The sequence below is a fragment of the Bombyx mori genome, chromosome 21, assembly GCF_030269925.1.
Source record: "Bombyx mori chromosome 21, ASM3026992v2".
In the NCBI taxonomy this organism is placed as follows: domain Eukaryota; kingdom Metazoa; phylum Arthropoda; class Insecta; order Lepidoptera; family Bombycidae; genus Bombyx; species Bombyx mori.
The window spans coordinates 2986293-3010805 of NC_085127.1; the positions used below are offsets into that span (position 1 = coordinate 2986293).

General features: G+C 43.4%; 2 protein-coding genes across 4 annotated transcripts in view; one reads left to right on the forward strand and one right to left on the reverse strand.

The window, feature by feature from the left end:
• Nucleotides 1-12989, forward strand: part of LOC134200836 (uncharacterized) — a 15792-nt gene extending 2803 nt beyond the window's left edge. Inside the window, exons 2-4 of the mRNA XM_062674643.1 lie at nucleotides 75-319; nucleotides 10692-10808; nucleotides 12747-12989. Coding sequence (XP_062530627.1) covers nucleotides 75-319; nucleotides 10692-10808; nucleotides 12747-12909 — 525 coding nt within the window. The 3' untranslated portion in view covers nucleotides 12910-12989. The remainder of the gene's footprint in view (nucleotides 1-74; nucleotides 320-10691; nucleotides 10809-12746) is intronic.
• Nucleotides 12990-15370: 2381 nt separating this feature from the next.
• The window catches only part of LOC101743257 (uncharacterized), a 35106-nt gene continuing 25963 nt past the window's right edge, over nucleotides 15371-24513 (reverse strand). For 2 of the 3 annotated variants that reach the window (XM_038018492.2, XM_012689923.4), the window contains 4 exons: nucleotides 19975-20110; nucleotides 18132-18640; nucleotides 17011-17121; nucleotides 15371-15768 (listed from right to left, as the gene is read on the reverse strand). In XM_038018492.2, coding sequence (XP_037874420.1) covers nucleotides 15585-15768; nucleotides 17011-17121; nucleotides 18132-18640; nucleotides 19975-20076 — 906 coding nt within the window. In that variant the 5' untranslated portion in view covers nucleotides 20077-20110 and the 3' untranslated portion in view covers nucleotides 15371-15584. Of the gene's footprint in view, nucleotides 15769-17010; nucleotides 17122-18131; nucleotides 18641-19974; nucleotides 20152-24513 lie in introns of all 3 variants that reach the window. The other variant, XM_062674632.1, reaches the window with a different exon arrangement.

Genomic DNA, 24513 nt, shown 5'->3' on the forward strand with positions numbered 1-24513 from the left:
CGACAATCCGAACGGCCCTCCTCTGTATGGAGTGAAGTGTGCCTAAAATATTAATGTACGAATCAAATTTTCAGTTCAACGCCGGCATCGGAACCCCCAGTCCTGTGAAGGATATCAACGTGAACTTCGCCTTTCAAGCTAATTTCCAACTACCATGGAACAGAAGCCAAATTCCAGTCGACATTCTACTAGCCAATTCAGGGTACGACGGACCTTCTAGACAGATCAGAGATATAGACAATATGAATAGTGGTAGTAGCTACGACAATGATGCCCGCCTGTACCACTTCTACAAATATATTGAGGATATGTTGAATAGGTGAGTTTATTTGATTAGGTGATGTTAAGCTACACGTGCACATTCTATCAACTTGCTATCACAGCAAAGTCATCGTGTGTTCATCATTGAAATTATTTTAATTATTTTTATATTTTAACTAGCTTTTGCCCGCGACTTCGGCCGCGTGGAATAGTTCACAAATAATGCTTTATTTTAGAATAAATTTGGTTAGCATAAAAAACGTTATAGTGAGCCAACCTTAACATATAGACATATGCTGTCGCGGACTTTTTTTTAGATCTTTTAAAGGTGAACAATTCTGTCATACATTATTTTAGCGAAACTTTAACCGTTTCTTACCGTTCTTGAAACATTATTGGTGCTCCGCTTTTATTGCTCTTTTTTTTTTTTTATTGCTCTTTTTTTTTTTTTTTTTTTTTTTTTTTTTTTTTTTTTTTTTTTTTTTTTTTTTTTTTTTTTTTTTTTTTTTTTTTTTTTTTTTTTTTTTTGTCAGGAGGAAATCGCCGGACTTCCGCCCTCCCCTGGGGATGAAGGGCGGGGCATGTCGGAGTCGAACTGACTAAAACCTCCTGTCGCTCAACAACCCGCGTCCGAACCTCGCATGAGACAGAACCCATGAAAAGGCAAAGGGGGGAAAGTGAAGCGTTTATCACACATCTCTCCCGTCACCCTCCCCCTCGGGACGCCGGACCGGTGGTCGTCGGCGCCACGACCACCAGCCCTCTCGGTCGGCAGGCTATCCGGAGCCCGCCTAGATGGCGCCGGTTAGAATGGGTTATCCTACGGAATACCCCGCTGGATCAAAACCAGCGTGGGTCGAGGATAGCCGGCCTTCCATCACCCGGATGCTCTTGCGTAAAACGCGTGCAGAGCAGCTTGCACGTCGTCTTCTTAGGCCCCCTTTGCCGGTCCCCAGACCGACGTGTAAAGGGGACCCGAAACACTTAGAGGGCCAGGGCTTGGGCGATATCCGCCTCCCTGGCCCCCGCTCGACGGCGGCGGGCTTGCGCGTCTCTCACGCGCCCCGCCGCCTCCTTCTGCGAGATGGTGCACTCGCAGAAGTCGAGCATCGCCTTCCACGACTCGTCGTCGCCGAGCATCGATGCCACAACACTCGGCAACGACAAGTCGTTTCCTATTTTTGCGACGAGGACACGGCGCCACCCCTCCCATGCGGGGCAGGCAACGAGCGTGTGCTCTGAAGAACCCAAGGCGGCGTCCCAGCCAGTACACACGCCGCCTCGAAGGAGATGGTGCGATAGCCGCGGATGACCCTGACCGCGATGGTGCGTTGCGGCCGTTGCAGCAACTTTGCTACCCCCACGGCCAGGGACTGGCCCCACACGGGCGCCCCGTATAGGGCCATTGACCGCACCACCCCTGTATAGAGACGGCGCGTCACCTGGTCAGGCCCCCCGACGTTGGGCAGAAGCCGGCTTAACGCGCCGGCCACCCCCAACAAACGAGGGACCAGATTCTGAAAGTGAGCACGGAAGGTCCAACGACTGTCTAGAATGAGGCCGAGGTACTTCAACTGCACCCCGACCCCAATACGGACGCCTCCAACCACGATTTGAGCATCGATAGGTGGCACTCTCCGGGGCCTGTGGAACCACATGGCCTCGGATTTACTGAGTGCCACGTCGAGGCCCAATCTCCTGATTTTGCCGACGACATGCGCCACCCCAACGGTAGCAAGACGGGCAGACTCAGCAAAACTCCCCCCCCGGGCCACGACCAACGTGTCGTCTGCGTAGCAGATTACACTCAGGCCCGGGAGGAGGGCACCTCTTAGCACCCAGTCATACCCGATATTCCACAGAAGAGGGCCGAGCACCGACCCCTGTGGAACACCGCGCACGACCGGGAATCGGTGCACGATCCCATCATGTCCGGTACACGTGACCGATCTGTCCTCTAAGTAGGAACCCACCAGCCGGCGAAGGTAGGGGGGCACTCCGTGTCTTTCCAGCGCCCCCCCTATCACGGACCAGGGCAGGGTGTTGAACGCATTGGCGATATCGAGTGATACCGCCAGGGCCACCCCGCCCCTGGAGACGGCCTCTTCCGAGAGGGCCCGCACGCGAAGGATCGCGTCTACGGTTGAGCGGCCCTCTCGGAAGCCATACTGTTCCGCCGACAGATCGGGTCCCACCCCGGCCAGATGCTGGATGATGCGGGCTGCCAGAATACGTTCCAGCAGCTTGCCCACCTCATCCAGCAACACGATGGGACGGTACCCGGCGGCGGTATCCGCCGGGCGCCCCTCCTTTCTCAACAGCACGAGTCTGCCCGTCCTCCACGATGAAGGAAACCGTCCCGACTCGAGGCAGGAGTTGTAAAGCCTCAAGAGTCGGTCCCCCAGGGCACCAAGAGCCAAGCCCCAAACCCGACCATGGACGCCGTCCGGGCCGGGTGCAGTGTCCTTCGCGCACATTTTGCGTACGGCCACACGGAGCTCCGCCCCCGTTATATGGGGCACCTCAGCAGGGACTTCACCGTCGTATTCCGGCGGCGCGTCCATAGCGGGAGCGATAAATCCATCCCGCTCCTGCGGGAACAGCGCCGAGACGATGTCCCGCAGCTGCTGAGGCTGGAGACGCTCCGTGATCGGGGGGGCCCATGGGCGCATTTTATTGCGCACCATATGATAGGGCCGCCCCCACGGATCCTCATCCAGCGTCTCCAAGAGACCCTCCATGTGTTGGTTCTTGGCTCTTCTGATGGCCAGCTGCAATGCCCTCTGCGCGACGCGAAATGCGCCGTGCAGCCGGACCTCTTCCGCCGCGAATGCAACCGGATCATTGCGTCGCGGCAGGCGGCGGCGGCGATGCCTGGCGCACTCGCGCCTCGCCCGAACGCACTCCACGCGGAGTTGCGCAATTTCGGGCGACCACCAGTACGCTTGGCGATTAGGAAGTCGAGGGCCAATCCGGGGCATCGACGCATCACAAATGCGACACATCGTGTCCCGGAACCACCCTGCCTCGCCCTCGACCTCGACCGGGTGTGGACGCATGGGCGCCCACGCCGCCACCATAGAGGCTTCCATCAGGAGCTCCTTATTCAGGCGCTTCAGTGCCCACTTGGGGAATGACCGGGACGCACCATGGGGGTGGTCCCTGTGGACGTCCGCGACTGCGGAGCGGGCGGAGAGATCAAACCGAATATATCGGTGATCTGACAGTGTCTCCGCCCCCTCCAAGACCCTCCAGTCGCGGATACGGCGCGCGATGGCCGGGCTCGCAAACGTAACGTCCACAATAGACTCGCCCTGCCACCGCACGCACGTCGCAACCGAACCTCTATTCAACAAACAGAGGCCGGCCACGTTCGCCCACCTCTCCAGCAGCCTACCACGAGCGTCCGAGCGGGGGGAACCCCATGCGACAGACTTCGCATTGAGGTCCCCCGCGAGAATCACTGGACGGGGAGCGAGGCGGCGAGCAATCGCCCCGATCCCGCCCAGGAAATGCCCGAACTCGACAGTAGGCCTGTTTGGAGAGAAGTACGCCCCGATCACGACGGTCCCTTCCAACTGCACCGCGACGAAACCTTGGCCCCTGGTCACCATCGCCAGGGGGGGGATCGCCGCGTCTCTTCTTATGACTATGGCCGCCAGGCCGCCATCGTCCCCAAACCAGCAATCATTTGCCGGGGGAACGAAGTACGGCTCGGCGACCACAGCCACATCTATGGACCACTCCGCCATGCTCTGAGACAGCATGTCCTGAGCTCTGGCAGAGTGATTCAGATTTCCTTGGAGGAAGCGATAGGTGCGGTCCATTACTGTTGGACTACATCCATCGCCCCCTCCCCTTCACCACTGCCCCCGCCCTCCGGCACCGGCGCCGCAGCGGGGATTACAGCGTTGGCCAGTGCTCCTCTGGCCAACCTTCTGTTTTGCCGACGCTTTGACTTGCGGCGCCGGTTGCGTTCGGTATTATTACCGGACGAAAAGCACGCCTTGCCTCCCGTTCGGTGGCTTGCCCTGCGCCCGGCCGCAGCACACAGAGCGCAATGCGGGGCAGCCGTGCAGGACGCCGCTTTATGTCCCGGCTGGCCGCAGCGGAAACACAGACCACTGCGGTCAACCGAGCTGGTGCACCTGGCGAGGCCGTGTCCGGTGCTAAAGCACCGGAGGCATCGCCAGGCGCGTGGTTCAAGCAAGTGCACGTGGGCCGCTATCCAGCCCACGCGCAGCATGCCCGGATTTCCCGAAGGTCTCCCGGGAGGAGGAGCAGCCAGGGAGGCGGCCGCTTCCACCGGGCAACGCACCCACACCGAGCTGGCCCCGGTATAACCGCGGCGCGGCTCGCCTACTGTAACATTTTCCAGTGCGCATTTGCCCTGGGCAGCGACGGCCGCCGTCACCTCATCCCTGGTGGTGCAGTCGTCCAGGCCGGTTACTCTTAATTCGGCCATTTTTACCGGCCTGTGCACCCGTACCTCCTCCTCAGGCAGGACCATACGGAGCTTCGCCGCCAGACGCTCCGCGATACCGGAACTATCGGCACCGGGACATTCTAGCAGCTTGGCCCCGTTGGCCGTCTGCCTGCAGCGGAGGCCCTCCTCCTCCGCCCCGATCTCGCCCAGGTCAACTGCCGCACGCGCCCGGGCAATGACATCTCTGTATGTCATGCCCTTGGCTTCAGCGGCTGGCAGTAGGGTAAGAACCACTGCCGCCGACCGAGGCGCGCGCGGCAACTTCTTTTTCTTCTTGTTTTTCTTGGCGGCTACAGGCGCTCGACCCTGTTGGGGTGCACCCTGAGCCACCATGGCCACCGGCGCTCTACTCGTTTGAGGAGCTGCCGGTGGGGCCTTTTTGGTACCCCGCCGGGCCACCACGTTCCACCCCTCATCCATATCTGACGGGGGCGGAGGCAGCGGGCGGGACTGGGGTGCTTGTAGTGAGGGCTTCGCGTTAGCGCGACCCCCTCGCTTGGTTCTATCCCGTCCCGGGCCCGACCTGGTGACTGGAGCCCGTACGGGAGCAGGACGAGCGGCCAAAGCACCCGACACCGCCGGCCGCCTAGCGTCAGCCGAGGTAGGGACTTTCGCCTCGAGAGCCGCCAACCTGCCGCCCAGCCTTTCTATTACAGCCTGGATGGTGCGGCTGATGACCTCTTCCAGGCTGAAGTTTGTTGGTTGTAGCGGAGCCAACATCCGTGGCCCCGCGAGTGCTTGCTGTCGCTCGGCAGCGGTCGTCTCCCTAGAGCGCGGCGACGGGAGACGCGGCCTCTGCTGTGCCACACGCGGTGGCGGCAGCACAGGCCATCGGTCGCCAGTCAGCGCCGGGGGACGGGGACCTCGAGGGGCTCCAGCGACCCAAGGCGTCGCTGCGCCATCATTGGGCTGCTGCTGTGCTTGAAGCTGTGCTCGAAGCCTCGAATTCTCCGCCCTCAGCTGCACTACCTGGTCATTGGCAGAAGCAACCGAAGGCAGAACCTTCGAGACTTGCGAGACCACTTCTCGCAGCTTACGGCCAGCGGCTTTGGTCTTGGTGCCGTTGGCCGCATAGGTTTTGATGGTCTTCATGGCCCTGTCTATGACCAAGGCAGGGTCCTGAAGGCCACCCTCTTCCTCCTCCGTCGTCTGCCCGTCCAGTGAGGCGACAGACATCGACACTGATGATGGCGCCGGTGACGGCGCGCCCCTTCTACGGGCGGGTCTTCCTTTAGGGGGCGGCATCTCCTCCGCAGCAGATGCCGCATCGGAGACTACCAGCACTTTCTCCGGCGGGGCATCCGCACCAGAGGACGATGCTGGCTCCCCTACCCCCTCACGAGAGGAAACTCGCCAGGATTTCCTCTTCCGCCTGATCTTCTTGGCGGCTGTCCCTTTCGGATCAACTGTTTCGCCGTCGCTGACGAGCGCAGAACGCGTCGAGCCAGCGCTGGCACACCTCGGTTCGACGGGTTTTCCGCTGCCCGTCGCACAGCCCCCTTCATCATGGCATTCTTTGCCCCCCCCAGAATACGCGGGGCAGCGTGCTCCCACCGAGGTGGAAGCACGGAGGGATTCTCCACCTAAGGTGGTACCCTCCTGGGGTAATTTTTGTTTTAAGTTTGCCATCATTATATTTGTTCCTTTTTATTTAACCAGGGGTCGGTCCCCTGGGACGGTCCTCACGACTGGACTCCCTCCAGCCACTCATCTCATCACCGGACACGTCACAAGCTTAAGATTAGGGCATTTTTTATAGAGGTTCGCATCCTCGCGGCCCCTGCTAGGCAGCGGCCCCCGCCTCCTACTCGGTAGGGATTACGGTATGCTTCTACGAAGCCACGCCGGTAAACCGGTACCCCCCTCTGGAGGGCCTTCCCCTGTAGCCACCAAGAGGCAGCCGGGGACATGACGACCAGCGACCGGAAGGGAGTGCCCTCCGGTTCACTTCTCATCCACGTGGGTCTACCATTACTGACAGACCCACACGTCTGACCACGTTGTGGCCACGCCGGCGTACCGGTACCCCCCTCTGGAGGGCCTTCCCCTTTAACAGCCAGAGAACCGCCGGGGACATGGCCTAGCATACAAGAGGGCTCCAGAAGGGAGCCCTCTTCCCTCTTCACGCACCCTTTGCTTAGCAAAGGTGGGAAAAGGGAACACGGTGTGCAGTCTTCTTAGTTCACGCCACCCCTGTGCAGACAACGCTGCTCCACGGTATCGGGGTGCACGCTTAAGCCCCACCGCCACGACAAGGCGAGACCACGTTGTGTGGGGCCGCTTTTATTGGTCTTAGCATGATGTTACATAGCCTATAGACTTTCTCAATAAATGGGCTATCTAATACTGAAATACTTTTTCAAATCGGCCCAGTAGTTCCTGAGATTAGCGCGTTCAAACAAACAAACTCTTCAGCTTTATAATATTAATATAGATAATCTTACAGGATCGTATCTAATTTCCTATACATCTGTATATTCAACTAATATTTATAGAATATATATAAAGAAATGAATTTGCTAAGTCATCGTAAGTCATCGTCGTTCTAAGCATAATAATATGTTACATAGGTATTAAGTCTTAAGCAAATGTTAGATCCCAGAGGATTTGAACTCTGCCACATCATATCGATACGAGTAACAAGTACATCGGGCATCTTATGGACCAGGCCATAAGAAAGTTAGTAGTAGCTTCAAACTTTGCTGTTTTTGTACTCCAGGGAAGATGTTTGTCTCGGTTCGGGAGATTGCACGTGAAATATCTCAACAATTAACATAGCTTTGAACGTGCATAACAAATATTCGAATTTAAGTGAAATCTAGAGAACATAAACTACGAGAACATAGAATTTAAAAAAAACCTTTTTTTTTGTTTTTTTTTTTTTTATTGCTTAGATATGTGGACGAGCTCATAGCCCACCTGGTGTTAAGTGGTTACTGGAGCCCATAGACATCTACAACGTAAATGCGCCACCCACCTTGAGATATAAGTTCTAAGGTCTCAGTATAGTTACAACGGCTACCCCACCCTTCGAACCGAAACGCATTACTGCTTCACGGCGGAAATAGGCGGGGTGGTGGTACCTACCTGTGCGGACTCCCAAGAGGTCCTACCACCAGTGATTAACGCAAATTATAATTTTGCGGGTTTGATTTTTATTACACGATGTTATTCCTTCACCGTGGAAGTCAATCGTGAACATTTGTTGAGTACGTATTTCATTAGAAATGTACAAACAATTTATCTGATGGCTCTTTTAATGTACGGCTTTTCTTTCTTTATACGGTTTTTAAGCTATTGCATAGCTTTTATCGCAGGCTTTGAGCACGGCGACCGAATCAAGAAATTCCGTAACGAAAATAGAACCTAACACCCTACTCCACCTACCACGTAGCTCGCGATCAACACATTCACACGTTGCGCTTGTGTAGTATTTGTGAATAAGCACGCGGCGTGACGTCGCACTGCATGTGCATCATGAAAAGTCTGCCCATCTCTCTCTCGCGCGGTCTAGCTTATGAGTGTGAACGGGATAGTTAACGTTTTGCTTTTGTTAATGTTTATAAATATAACGTGGTTTTATTTTATTATTGTTTTAAAATTAGATTATTATCGTCTGATTATAATTTCACTGAGTTGATAAAAAATGTTATCCAATAGCTTTACCGCGGCAGTCCCCGAGTGCCACACGTGTTTTTTTTTTCTATTATATTTAACTATGTAAATTTATTACTCTGTTTAGTATAATTCTAATAAAGCATTTCTACTTCTTTCATATTCGGCTTAAAAGTTTATTGAACTCGAAAAACAGTTAACTCCATATTGTGTCAGAGAGTTAGTCCGAGCCCCGGAATCACGACTTTTATATTGACAAGAAAAATGTTTCTGGTGCTAATGTTGCTAATTAGAACTAATCGTAAGGTATTGGGAATAGTCTAGTTTTCAAACCGCTTAGAATCGTAAATGGTGTCCAACAAAATCTCTATTAATTACGAATTAAATATCACAAGATTCCTATAACTAGGAATTTATTTGCCATTTCTTTTTCCCTTTTCTCTCATTCTCATTTTATTTTATTCGAGAAAAATATGTACTATTAGTTTGCAGAATTTAAATAATACCAAACATCGTATCAGTACGATTATATTATATAATCATCATATGTTCATCGTCATATGTATATTATTACCTAAAATGTATACATATAAACTTAAAACTTATATGTTTTTAACTTTTAATTATAGATTTGGACATTGGTTTACCAGACAAAAACGCTCAACGGATTTTGATAAAAGTTCGCGGAAAGTTAATTCTCGTGAAATACTTAGGTGGTGGTAGTACTTACTTACTGGTGGTAGGACCTCTTGTGAGTCCGCACGGGTAGGTACCACCGCCTTGCCTATTTCTGCCGTGAAGTAGTAATGCGTTTCGGCTTGTAGGGTGGGGCAGCCGTTGTAACTATACTGAGACCTTAGAACTTATATCTCAAGGTGTGTGGCGCATTTACGTTGTAGATGTCTATGGGTTCCAGTAACCACTTAACGCCAGGTGGGCTGTGAGCTCGTCCACACATCTAGGCAATAAAAAAAATAAAAAAAAAAACATGGCAAATGCGGGCTGCGACTAATTCTAATACAGCTCATTTATTATTTGTCCGTCTCCTTACTCTTCATTCTTGCACTATCCTTCAAAGTGCATATACTCGCGATGTTTACCTCAGCTTAAACAGCTTTTACTGTGACTTATTACCCATTTGCTATTTATCATGAGAGATCACCAATTATTCGTATTAGTTTTCATCAAGTGAATTCCACATTAACAAAATGGATGAATAATCCTAATGGTCAGGTTAGGTGGTTACCGGAGCCCATAGACATATACAATGTAAATGCCACTCCCCACCTCTAGACATGAGTTCAAAGGTCGTCTCCGTTTTTACAGTACAGTGGCTGCCCCACCCTTCGACTCGAAATGCAACTTTACGGCAGAAATAGGCAGAGTCGTGATACCTAACCGTGCGGACTCACAAAACGTCCTACAACCAGTAAAAACTAATTTTACCAGTAACAATTAATTTTTGACGTCCACTTTTTTGTCGCAATCAACAACGACAAAACAAACAAACGCTTATTACGATTCCCCTTCAACAAGCACATATAAATCACTCCGTGACATTCGGAAAATTGGAATTGACGAAAGTAATTTGCGTGAGAAACGCTTCCGAAAAGTATTGAACTGTCGGTATGCGATAAATCAGCTGAAAGCGATATCTTACCCGAGATCGGCCGCGGGAGTAATATGATAAACAGCGGAATAACTTCAACAATAAAACAAACACAATCAGTATATATTACCGTGCCTTTATTTATCTGCAGTCTTAGATAATTGTTAATTTATAACTTACAAAGTGCGATGCAATTACAATATATGTAGATTGCAATACTGAAATTGGAAAAATCAGATGATCTTACATGAGAAAAGCCTTTTCAGGTGTGAAATCCCGGTTTTCTTGAACCAACTTCTAAATCCCGTCTAGGTATTTACATACAGTTTTTCCACCTATAATGCTTAAGGAGGGGTTTACATTGTATAATCATTATTTATTCATCGAACAGGACTTAGATTAAATTTATAATATCATCTAAATAGAAATAGACAAAGACAAAATGATTCCAAACCTTTTTCTCCTCTATTTGGCTACCGACTTATTGTTTAGTGTATTGTTTAGCTAACGATGAGCTTTAGTGGATCAATATAAATATTCGGTGACCACTAAATGTTTTGTCCACGTTTTCAAGAAAAAGTGTGATGTACCAAACCAATCTGAGTTTGAGGTGTCAATAACTATAATTCAATTTTAACCAACGAACAAACACTACTTAGTTGTTTTAAAAGCCACCCAAAGGACTATTTTAATTTTAATTCGTACCTTTTCTCATTTCAGTTTCGGCTACAACGGAACGGCTTGTGTGAAGAAGACATTATGTCAACTAGGTTCAGAGCCTCTACATTCTGACGACGACGAAGACCTATTGCATGAATTAGCTACGTTTGTTTTAAAGTTAGTACTTTTTCAACAAGATCCTCGCTAAGCATTAAGTGAATATTAGTGGCGAATTATTAGCATAGTATTTAGTATTTATGCAGATATCTATATCTATCGGTGACAGATCCTCACCAGCAAAAATCTCACTGAATATCTTGATATGGGAACAAGACATTTAAAAAAAATCGCGTAGCCTCACAATTCTGCACACGCCGTTATACTACATCAAAACACTTGAAGATGGTAAAGCAAAGGCTCAGCCAGGAGTAATGGGATTTGCTAACAGCTGCTCGAGTGCCTCCAAAGAGGACTACTACTACTCAAAGGCAGCTGCTTCACAAATCTACTACCGGATCGGAATCGCGACCTGCTGAGAAGATCCGACGTGAAACTCAGCGGGCTGATGTTTAGATTAGGTTGCATGTCGAACTCTTTGCCGGGTTCGACGAGTACGGTTACCGGGGTCCCTACTCCTGGTGATAGAGCTACAGGTGTCTAATGCAAAGGTTATTGGATCTGATGTATCCGTAAGGACGTGTCCAGGGCATCGACGGTGACTGGCTCCTACGTGATCAGGATTCGGGGAGTAGTCCACGAACGAACGATAAGGTGGTTATCATGACGCATAGCCTTATCGAAATAACATTCCGACGCATTCATATGTTTTCGTATCGATTCGAGGCCCAGGTCGTCGTGTAAGTTCGTTCCTCACAAACCATGGATCTAAGACGGCAAACCTGCAAAAACAGGACTGTAGAGATTGGAGGGTATCTATGTGCGTGCGGGCCGCGTGAGCGAATACTATATTTGCCTAAATAATGACGGATCGTATACAAGTTTTATAAAGTCTCACCTTATTCCGAAGGGACATTTTACTCCGCTACATATCATGGGGCAGAGTCTGCCGAGAATAAACGCGGCACGGTCGCGGACTGTTTTTATATGCGAATGAAATGTCATGGATGCACCCAGGGTGACTCCCAGGTACTTGACCTTCCTAGCCCAGGGAATAGGTTGGCCGAAGAGGGTGATGGGGGGTGTGGGATTTCTCCTCCTAATGCGGGAGGGAATACGTGTAGAGCTTCCCCTTTGAAATAGCACCGATGTCCTTTTCGCCGGGTTAATGTCTCACCATTTCCGGAAAGGAGAGAGGACGGAGCCTTACGTGACCCCACCCGTGAGCGGTCGCGTGTAAGAGCGGGTTCGTTCGACTCGATATCGAAAAGAGCTGTTCGACAAGAACTCCCGTATGATGAACACGAGACCATCCGGCCCATGTTGAATAGTTTAAAAATCTAACCGTTGTGCCACACTTTGTCGAACGCTTTTGCGACGTCGAAAAAGAGGGCTTCCGTTTAGGACGGTTTTGGTCGGTTAAGCCGATGTGATGAGGCGGTGCACCTGTTATAGGCGAATGATTTGCGCGGAATCCGAATTGTTCATCGATGAGAATGCTCTTGGATGAGGCAAAGTTTCTGAGGCGACATGATGAGGCTAATCGGGCGGTAACTCGTCGGATGATTTTTTGGTTTACCGGTATGCCGAGAACGTCCGCTTCTTTCCACACTACGGGAAAGATACAGTTCGCCATAGCGGCATTGAAAATAGATGCCAACATCAAGATGAGTTGGATGGTAGAAGTTTAATAACGCAGTTAAATATACCGTCGCAACTGGGAGCCTTGCGAGGACAAGGGTCTTTGATTAGGTCTAACTTCTATCTGGGTGACGAAGCAACTTATGTCAATCATCATTATTACTAATATGCCATAAATACCTGTAACAACCATACATAAATGGTTTTATTATTATTATTTTAATTAACTGGAAATGGCATTGTATAATGACTGATAGTAAAATTAGAATACATTTATTTGGCAATTACCGCGCTATGTTATTGTTTATTTTAATGTTATCACAATAATCGTCAAATATATTTATCTTCTTGTTCCAGTCCACGAAACGACTTAATCCATCAATCAGTGCAGCAGAAAGAGATATTCCAGTACATAGAAGCGTATAATCTAGGTCAAAAATCGGAAGATTGCTTGAACAGTTACCAAGAATGCAGCGCGTCTTTTGTCGACCTATTCACTAAACAGCATGACCCATCTTGATTTATACCGTTAAAATATTATTTTTTTAAGCGCCGTAGTTGACTCCATATTTAGCATAATAAATAAAATAGTTTCATTAATCTTTGCCTTTTAATCGATTTTTTTTTGTTTGATGGGTGGACAACCGCACAGCCCACCTGGTGCTAAATGGTTTCTGGAGCCCATAGATATCTACAACGTAAATGCGCCATCTATCTTGAGATATAAGTTCTAAGGTCTCACTATAGTTACAACGGCTACCCCACCCTTCGAACCGAAACGCATTACCGCTTCACGGCGGAAATAGGCGGGGTGGTGGTATCTACCCGTGCGGGCTCCCAAGAGGTCCTACCACCAGTAAAACGATTTAAACTCGAGCTCCAAACAACTTTCACGATAAGGAAATAGCATCTTGTGATATTTACTCCAATCGACATCTTTGGTTGCTTTTTATATAAGACAGACAAACCAATTTTTTCATACTTCAAACTACAAATATTTAGTTTTCTTTATCGAAATAAACATTTAACTATTGTACTTAATTATGTTTTTTATATTATGAGAAATAGCACGTTCAAATAACTGAGCGTTATTGTCAAAATAACGTCAGAACAAAAAAATGGAGCGTTTGCTACTACGAGTACTCATACATTACATGAAATATGCAAAACATTTTTTTTTTTTTTTATTGCTTAGGTGGATGGACGAGCTCACAACCCACCTGGTGTTAAGTGGTTAGTGGAGCCCATAGACATCTACAACGTAAATGTGCCACCCACCTCGATACAAGTTCTAAGGTCTCAGTATAGTTACAACGGCTACCCCACCCTTCGAACCGAAGCGCATTACTGCTTCACGGCGGAAATAGGCGGGGTGGTGGTTTACCTACCCGTGCGGACTCCCAAGAGGTCCTACCACCAGTGATATATGATATATACCACCAGTGATATTATGAAAACATAAAAGTTATGAATAAAGTAATATCATAATTTGAGATAGCTAACGGTGAACGTAATTGTCAGATATAATACGTATTCTCTGGACTTAAAAAACAAAATTTCGATGTACCAAAAAAAATAACCATGCATATATCTTATACCTTTAAACGAGCAATTCTTGTATATATATAATCTGAATCTCGGAAACGGCTCCAAAAATTCTCATAAAATTTAGTATACAGGGGATTTCGGGGGCGATAAATCGATCTAGCTACGATTTATTTTCAGAAAATGTTGTTTTATTCGTGTTTTCAATAATCAACTCTTCCCGACATTTATTGGTGAATAATAATACTATTTTTCTTAATTGAGGGCAACTAACCGATTTAAAGACACAACTAGAGGGCGTTATCAAAAAAAAAAAAAAACCAGCAAAGCTCGGTCATTATCTATTCATTATTTAATTTACTAAATTCAGCTTAAACTGGTTCAATTAGGTCGCATTTAAATAGAAGAAGACCGACAAATATAAATGGATCAATTAAAGCAATTTAATATTCTAAAACCTGATTCCGCTAAATCAATGATTGACGTGGAACATGCAATGTCCATTTCAAAAAGTTATTGAAACGTTTCATGAAGGGTATTTGATTAGGGCAAAATTTATCATCATGTGAGGAGCATAAAGTCACAACATGGCTGGCTTTGTGTCTATTTGCATTTGTCTATTTCTTGGGATCTTGAACCATATAGTATAATTTTAGGTCAATTCTTCTAAGAAGCCTCATAATCAAATGGTCATGAACTTATATAGAGCACATTTCAGCAAATTACAATTTGAAATCGCGATGTACTGAGTGTACTATTAGAATAGAACAGTTATAGAATACCTTGAATTTAATTAATGAGTTTCTGAGTGGTGAGTTCAATAATAGTAGTAAGTTCAATAGTTGTGAATTCAATAATAATGTACAATGTAGATGGCGCGATAACAGCAACAGGTTAAAACAATTTTGAGTTAAAAATTGGCGTTTTAGCGCTGTACGGAAATAACTAGTGCTGAGCGTTATTAATTTCCTCCCCGTTCTGGGAGCTCACAGGCTTTTAAAGTTTTTGTTGTTTATTTTGTTTCCATTATTTCCTCAATAAATTAATTTCGCCATTGTTTTTGGTGTTTTCAGTTTAAATAGTTCTTTCATTTTGTTTACTTATATTTATATTTTTGTAAAGTTGTCTTAATTATTATATTTAGTAATAATTGTCTAATTCGTTTGTATTTTACTAATGTTTAGAATGGTGTTATTTGTTAGTGTGTCCAAAGTAATGCTTCTTTTCTCATTTTTTTCTTGGTTCCTTTAATTCCATTTTAACTGGTTTGCTTGTGAGCCGTGAATAGCAATTTTGTTATTTAGTTATTAACTTTTATGTGACTTGTGAAAAATCAATACTTATAAAAACTGAACACAATGGAGACACCGCGGCTCATCCAAACATGATGATGCATGAACCGAATTATGCTTAATCACTGTAAATAAAATAAAACACTTATTCATAATTGCTTTATTCATACGTTCTACATAATTATTCTCGGTGTCAAGCTCGGATTGGTCGACACGGGAAATAATTTGGGCTGCCGATTTAATTCTAGCACGAGTACTTGTATGCAACAAAATGTCACAATTTGACAAAGGGTAATTGAATTTTTCGTTATCGAATAATTATTGAAAATTAAACAATTATATTATGTTAATGAAAAAACTAAGTGAAAATTCCGAATTTATGCAAAGTATCAACGCCGATTCTCGTGAACGTATCTAAGACAGAGCCCTCGCACTCTGGGAAGATATTTTCGCAATTCCCTCCTGCTTCTCTACCGAGACGCTCTGCGGCATGATATTCGTTGTCGGTATGATGGGAGAGACTGTCTCTTGTTGTCGACGGTCTGAAATGTTTAGTATTTTCAATGAAAAAACCTGTTTTAGCATTAGTTAAATAGTTGAACCCGTTCAGAACCCACCCGGTGTTAAGTGGTTAACGGAGCTCAAAATATGAAGGTTACCTACCACCTATCTCGAGACAAGTTCCAATTATTATAGTGTGATCAAACCGGATACCATCAGTAAATATGCAAATTACTATTTTTGAGTTTGATTTGACACAATGTTAACAACTTTGACACAATATTTATTATTCTTTCATGGTGGAGGTATGAATATTTATTGTTCTTTCATGGTCGTGAATGTCTGTATTTAAATACATATGCCTTTAAAAAAATTTGATGTTACTGTGATAATATATCATTAAGCATAAAAATATGGTGAAACTAGCAAGAGACCTAATTTATAAAAAGACAAAGTACACGTTAATTCAATTTACTATTTATTGTAAATTATTGCCCTTCACGCCAAATGCAAAGCTATATTACTAAATAGTTCCTTTTCGTTCCGGTTGGTAGGTCTTATTGTGAGGTCCGTGCGACCAAATATCAATCAATACCTTGCCTGTTTCTAGTAGTTCTCTCGAAGTAGGCATGCATTTTGGTTTGAAAGATGACATAGCGGTTGTTTAATATTACTGAAACTTCGACTTCAAACCAAAAGGTCGGTGGTAGTCTTTAGGTTGATCATTTAACATGAGGTACGCCGTGAGCTGGCTCATCCATCAATACACTGAAAAACTTAAAAACATGGCACTGTACAACTCTGATTCTGAACTCTGATACCTGTACAACCCACTTCATTACACATTTTGATTGCTATTAAAAAAAAATGTGCTCGTTATTAAAACTGTAACTGTACTTTTAAATGTAAATAAAAGGCGTACTGACTATTCAATGACGTCATCAATTATGTCCCTACAATTAGAAAAGTTTCCGTACATAATACAGCAAATCGCCTACACTAAATAGACCATATTTTTTACCTATTTATAATAGACTAACAATAATTTACTTAGAATTGAAAGGATAAAATAATTTTATTTTCATTTCCACAAGTTATCTCAGTGCATCATTTACGTAAATTTTGTAAGCGCACAATTATCCAGATTATTTTTTAATGAAACGAAAATGCATGCGAACTTCAAAGCAACATAAAATGAAATCACCGAGCTCTAAAATTTAAAGGCACGACTTAAAATTCACGAAAGCCCTTTCAGGAGACTTTCATTCAAATCAAGCACTTACGTGAATAGTATATGTCCAATTTCACCTAGCAAGCCGTTCTCGTGTGTAAAGGGAACCTCGGCAGCCTCGCAGATTGTTCGAAGAAGGCAGGGTCGACCCGTGTACCCGTATCTGAGAATTTTCAATGCACATCCCAATAAAATATTCTGAAGAATTTCCGTACGACTTTAACGGGCTCCAGTGAGAATTTAAATTCGATTGCTGCAGTTTCTGTGCAATGGAGATTTTTAATAGTTTGAAAAGCTTCCTGTGGACCTTTGGCAATGTCAACGTTCTTCATATCAGGCGTGGAGGAGGTGATATCGATACACTGTGCAAGATTTGTGTTTTATTTACTTCGTGCAAGTGATAACTCGGAATTTTTTATGCTCTATGGCTGTATTAATTATTAATAAATAATAGTTTAAAAAATACGCTTTTATAGAAAATCCAATTAAAAAATAGAAAATAAATTTTAATAAATTTGAATTAAAAATAGTGTAAGAAAAAAATATTTTACTGTAAATAAATTTATTTTCTATTTTTTTGTTGGATTTTCTATAAAAGTATTTTTTTTTGTTTTTTTAAACTATTATTTATTTTTTATTTTTTTGTTCAATTTCAATATTTTCAATAAATAAATTTAAATATTGAATTGTCATTGGTCCTTAACAAGTATGCCAAATTTCGAGTTAATTTGAGATGATGATTTAATTTTTCATTTCATACCACATTTCCTGAGTTCAAGACCGAGAAGTAAGACACATCTACTACATCTTTATAAAAAAGTCATTCAACCTAATCCCGACATTCCCACTTTACAATTTCGCTCGAAACACAAATCCGAATTTTGATTTTTAAATGATATAATGTAGCCATAGAGAATGTCATATAGAAAATCAAACATTTTGTGGGATCACTGCAGTACTTATTCTGATCCATTTACTAAGCCAATGCTTGCTTGTAAATCTAATAAGCCATAAAATAAATATAATGTCAAATATAAGGTCAATGAAACCTAATTTCATTAACTCCTATTTTACAATCTACAAAAAAATCAAAGTAAACATAATTTGAAATTATACCCAGCAACACAAGGAAACGAAGTATTAGAAGTACATTTAGCACATGTTCAAATTTACCTCTCCACCATATGCTCCAAAATCTTATAGAAGTCCCATCGATTCATTCTCTGAGGCTCTTCTTCTTCTTCTAAATTATTTTTGTCTATCAACTCCTGTCTTCGTATAGCTTCTTCTAAGGGCAATTCTGTACTATCGTCATCATCAGCATTTAAAATTCCACCTTCAGAATAAATTAAAGATCTCTTGCGTCTGTCATCGAAAGTAATGTCGATCAATGTATTGTTTTCATTATCTGTCTCATCGTCTAAACTATTTTCTTCATCTAAATGTCTTAATGTTTCGATTTCATTATTATCCTCTACAGTAGATGTATCATCATCGGCTATTTTTACGCTCTTATCGGGTGTATCACCATTCATGTCTCTTGATACGGTACTAGCAAATCCGTAAATACGGCTGGTATATTCTGTACTGTTTGTTGGTAAATCATATTGGAATTTGATTACAGTGCCAACGGTTACGGACGCCTCTTTCAAATCGACTGGTATACCGACACCAATGATGAACTAAAATTGAATATAAAAATTATAGAATTTTATTGTGAGGTTTTTTTGTTACATAAAAGAATGAACTAACTTTGTGAACTCTATAAACTCTATTTTGGGTTTAAAATATTTCAACAGATCGTAAGGATCGTGCTTAGTGGCGTGCAATCGGAAAGGTTTTGTCCAGCAGTGAACTGCTATATCCTGATGATGGATATGATGAAACAAATAGTAAGTAATTTAAATGCACACAAAGAAAAATGACAATTTTTTAAAATTCGAATCACTGTGATCACTCACATAAGCACACGCTAGAAATTTCTTTTAATATTTTATTTAAAAAAAAACGTTTACTACTTTTTATGTCGTTAATGACGAACGATATCAAGGCTTAAGCGGTATTAAGCGATTACTAGAGAGTGTAGATGCCACAATGCTAATTCTGCCTATTTCTGCCATGAAGCAGTAATGCGTTTCGGTTTAAAGGATAGAGCAAAACCTTAACCGAAACCTTAAAACCGAACTGATTGTAACCGAAACCTTAAAATTAAACACATGTCTCAAAGTGGGTGGTACCATTTACTGTATTGATGTCTATGGGCTCCGATAACCATTTAACACAGGATAGACCGTGCGCTCGTCCACTCAACTAAGCAATAAAAAAAATTAAAATGTCAAAGTCTCAAACCGTAACATGTGATTGTTACGCGGAAGAATATACATTTGGAACGTTAGAAATTGTGTGCGAACGCATAAAATACGCCCAAACACTACAATAAAAAAAATGTGTGCGTGTACTAGTGTACACACGTAAGAAGTGAAACTTGTTTATGGCCTTATTTTTCGAAAAATGATCTACATGCAACTTTCTAGAAATTGGTTAAATAAAGTTAAATTAGATAAAGTTTAAACAAAAGGATTTTATTATCATAGACATGAATACAAAAAAGTTAAATTAGATAAAGTTTAAACAAAAGGATTTTATTATCATAGACATGAATACAAAACAGATGGCGCGTAACGGAAAAAAGTGACGCGTAACCGAAAAATGTGACGGTAAATTTTTTTCCAACGCCGATAAGGAAGTTTCACTTCAAAAGAAAAACAGAATAAAACAAGGAGATAACCAAGCAAACTCGACTAGAAAATTAACTGATTTTACCGAAACTCTCCTGAGAGAAGAAATACAAAGTGCGCAAATGAAATGAATAAAAAATATACAGCTCAAAAGGCGGACAGAAGCTAATTGCATTCAAATACACGAACAAAAAAGAGCTATGCTTCGTTAAATCCTATCCGTTGTGTAAAGACAACATCATTTGCCTAAGTTAATGTAAATTCTGTAAAAAAAATACCTGAGCTCTCGCTGGGCCTCCGTCCGGGTAGACTAGGTATCTTTTTTGTCGGTTCCCTTCGCTCAGAGACGCGAAGGCAAACAGAAATATAGGCAGGTACATCGTTTCCGCGTGAAGCAACGTCGATGTGTAAATACTGTGTAAGATAAACTGAATGTTTGCTGCGCCTTCCGCTGTCTAAAGAACCGTTATGTTGTTCTAGTGATTTGGACCGTGCTCCGTCGACCCAGTTCCAACTGCCCGGTTTTACTAAATCTCGTACACATTACACCACTAAAGTACGTTTTTACTCTTATAAGTAGGTTAACTTAAATGTTTTAATTTGGATTGATATGGGCGTTTAGAAAAACCCTGTTACGTATTAGGTAAATACGTTCACACATTAAATACGTATAACATATGTGATGAATGCTTTGGTATAAGAAATTGCATACGTGTAATTATGACATTAAATCTCTTAGATTAATCGTTAGATTATTTACAAATAGCATTATAAACGAAGAAGGGCAGGATAATGATGATTGTAAAGTATTTCGAAAAAAAAACAGTTATTAAGTTAAGCTATGCCTGTAGGTAGCGGCTTACCCCCGGTGAAGGTCATGGGGCGACCTGCGAGGGTCGAGGCCGCGCGGCGCGCTATTCAGCACTCTAACGCGCTACCAAGAAGCAATATCTTCCAGATAAAAAGAGCAACCGGTTGGCGCTGTATTGCGTCCCCCGGCCTGACAGGTAGGTTCTGGTCTATAGGGGTATTCCGAAACACCAGCGGCACCGTCTGGGTGGCCCGACGGGCTGCTGTACTGAGACGGCTGACGTTTCAGAACATTCGATTCGCCTCGAAGGCTTCGTCGGCCGGGCGTCCTTGGGGTGAGCTACGCCGTCTGGCTTAGTGTTGACCGCGGTAACCCTCTTACCTCATCCGGGTTCTGACCTCGGAGGGGAATGGACACTTGGACGAAGAGTACAGGGGAGTGGTTTAGTGGGTAGGGTCCCGAAAACATCCTTGGGCGCAAGGTCTCGCAGTCGCGAGCCGAACAGAAATGGACGAAACGATACAAAGGGAACAGATACTATGATTAGCACACGAGTAAAATTCTAGGTTAAGACTTTAAGTTTAAATAGGACGTAACCGAAATGCAAGCTTCAGAAACACCTTTACAGTATACGAGACGACGTCGGAGCCATGCCAGATCTACTGTTACACGAATTCGCTCGTGTTCTTCGTTTTCTCTTGATGTCGCAAATTCTAAAAAAGTTCTGAGTATTTTCTTTACAGATTTTCGGGAGTCGTAGACATAAATAAAACTTTTACGCTTTCATTATGCTATTTCCGATGTTTCAAAAACTTTAAAGAATGTCAGAATTTCATGTCCATACTTTAATATAATATTTAGGTCAATTACATTGGTCAATTATAGAGATACAGACAGATGGACATACGGACGCATAATTTATTTGACCAAAAGATGATATCCTGGTTGTTTTAAAGACGTGCACTGCTGACGTCACTATCGTCGTCACAGGGATGGTCGCTCATGCTTGGCCAAATCCAAAAACAAACTTGTTTATCTGAAGCAGTTTATTACCCTTTTACAATATTTAAGAGGTCTGACTTTTCCGGTGGCCAGACTGTCCCTTGTACTTTCTTTTTGCCTACCCATCTGCCAATAGCTTCAAGGGGTTATACGGGCTTCTCTTTGGTTAATAGGCGAGCTCACAGAGCTCAACCTGAGAGAATTTTTTGACATTTGCCCTAGCAAAAACGGTGCTTTGCTAAATCTACCATCGGGGCGGAATAGTGACCAATTAAGAAGACCCTTGTTCGCCATGGGACGGCCATGTTTATACTAAAATTATGGCCCCAACAAGTAATGTTTGAAACGTTACAAAAATTAGTTGTGGTTAGCTCGAATTTTACGCTTAACAAATCACCTCCAGTGGTCCAAACATTTAGTACCTAATATTCAAAGAATTCAAGCATTTGTCCTCGCACCAATATAATTGATTTGCCTACTAGCTACGAAACACTTAATAGCTAAAAATGGGTATCTTAAATTAATTGAGATCGTATACTGTTAAATCATAATCCTCCTTCAGCTCTATCATAGTTGAATAAATATAAACAGCACGTCAAGCTATTGAAAACTTTAAGCGGTTGCTTCATTAATTCTAAACTTGTGTACTTATGTTATCGAACGTATTTGCGAAAGCGACTGTTGCCCGGGAGCTTACCGCATCAAAGTTCGAAGCATCGACTGCAATTTATCGGAACTGAGACAAAATGAGAAACTGTGGTCATTACCTTTGCATGCTTTCTCTAGTCGGATGTTTGAAAAAGATTCATTGATTACATTCAATATATTCCCTTGTGAGGGGATCCCTTGTGGTTTAACTGAAAACTGGTAAGGTTCAATGTTTTCGTTCCATCTGTTTTTTAAAACCCTTTTAGTAAAGAGTAAAATATATACTATTCTTAAGTTTTTCAATAGACTCGAAGTTAACAAGTTTACAATTTTTTAATTTGAGTATCTGCTCATGGGTGTGCATAATGTACCTGGGGTTTAGGTTTTCTAAAAGGCATTATGATGGTAATTTTAGGTTTTTCTGAAATTGATGTAGCTCGGAGTATGACAGCTTGCTAATCTTTATATATATTTCTTCTGTGCGTGTGTTTGTCACTGAACTCCTAAACGACTGGACCGATTTTAATGAAATTTTCTGTGGACCTTCAGGTGGATTCGAGAATGGTTTTGATTTAAAAATCAGCCCGGCAGGCGGCGCTGCAGTCAGTATCTAGATTATTTATCTTTCCTAGAAATATATATGGCAAAACAACGTTTGCCGGGCCAGCTAGTGACATATGTTTAATCACATAATTTCGATTTTTTTAGGGCATATATATATGAGTAACTGACTTCCACGTTCCTGTAGTTCACTTGTTACTGGATTCCTTAGACAACACAGCGTAAATTACGCCATCCACTTTGAGATGGGTAGTCGAAGTCTCGCTTGCTATAGGTTAGAGCTGTCTCATCCTTCAAACTAGTATGCATGACAACTCGCTCAGACTCATAATACAGAATGTACTAGAACGCTAGTAGAAAATTCTGGAGTATCCAGATCTGACCTTCAGGATTACAACGCAATTAAGTTAGAAACTGACTCTGGTAAACTGTATTTGAAATACAATCTGAGTAATAAATATCCTCTGGAGTTCCAAAAGCACTCCAAATTGACTTTCATTAGACCGGAGCGGTAATTAATAAAATCCCCTCTTAATTTTTCGTGTTTCGCGGCGAAGCCAATTAGTAATTTCAGAAGTAGCATCCATCCCCGTTTGTAAAACAATCCATTTCAATTATTTTACCGAATCATTGTGTGTTTTATACATTTTAATATCTTGATAGGAAAATTAAATCAGCTGTTTTTTTTCTTAAAGTTTTCTTGATATCAAAAATTAAATAACTAAACAACATGCTTGAAATTAAACGGTAAGTCTGCTTAGTTAGATTTGTATTTGTAAAGAGTGAATCAGATAAATTTATTAAGTTCTGTTCTGCTACCAAATTTGGGAAAATACGTTAGCATTGTGATACTCGTCTTCACGAGGTAACGTGGCGGTTGGTAGATTAACAATGGCAACGCTTGAGGTCTTATAGCTTGGCTTCTGATACTACTAGTTTTTCATGAACGAACTCACGGCCTACCTGGCGTGAAGTGGCCACCAAAACCTATACACAACAACCACGTCAACGCCGCCACCCACCTCAAAATATATGTTCTAAGTCAGGTTTTTTACAATACAAGGGCCGCCCCACCCTTCAAATCGAAACGCACTACTGCTTCACGGCAGAAATAGGTTTGTTTTTCATTAAACGTTCTTATTCCTTCACCGTGGAAGTTCATCGTGAAGATATGTCAAGTACCTACGTGTTTCATTAGAAAAATTGATAGGATTCGAACACCGATACGGCTGCATCGCTCAATACGAACGCACCGGGCGTCTTATCCTTTAAGCCACGACGACTTCAAACTACATTTTACAGTACTAAGCTTTTATATTAAACACACAAATCGCCAATTTCCTATAGTTTTGAATTATTATAATATCCAATAATATCACGCAGATTTGGAATCGGGGTTTGACCGGGGCAGAACGAGCGAAATTGGTTTCAAAACTAATTAATTGAATGAATACCACACCTGTGTTGAACGAATCATATGGAACGAACGCTATTCCGATATGTGGTATTCGATACTCAAACATTAAATTCGATATAGTAACTGCGATATTGAACTTTAAAAACGTTTTGAATTATTACCGGATGCGAGAAACTAAAAAGGATAAGAAAAAAAAAATCGACGAGCTAAATTTCGCGGAAGAGATTTTCGGAGCGATAGTACCTCAAAGTATGGCCTAAAACATTTCTCTATAAATATATATTAGGACAACAGTTTGTTATAAAAAAAAGATATCGCAGCGCCAATAAATATGCCGTATTAGACTTTTTCTTTTCTTTTGGACTTTACAACTATATT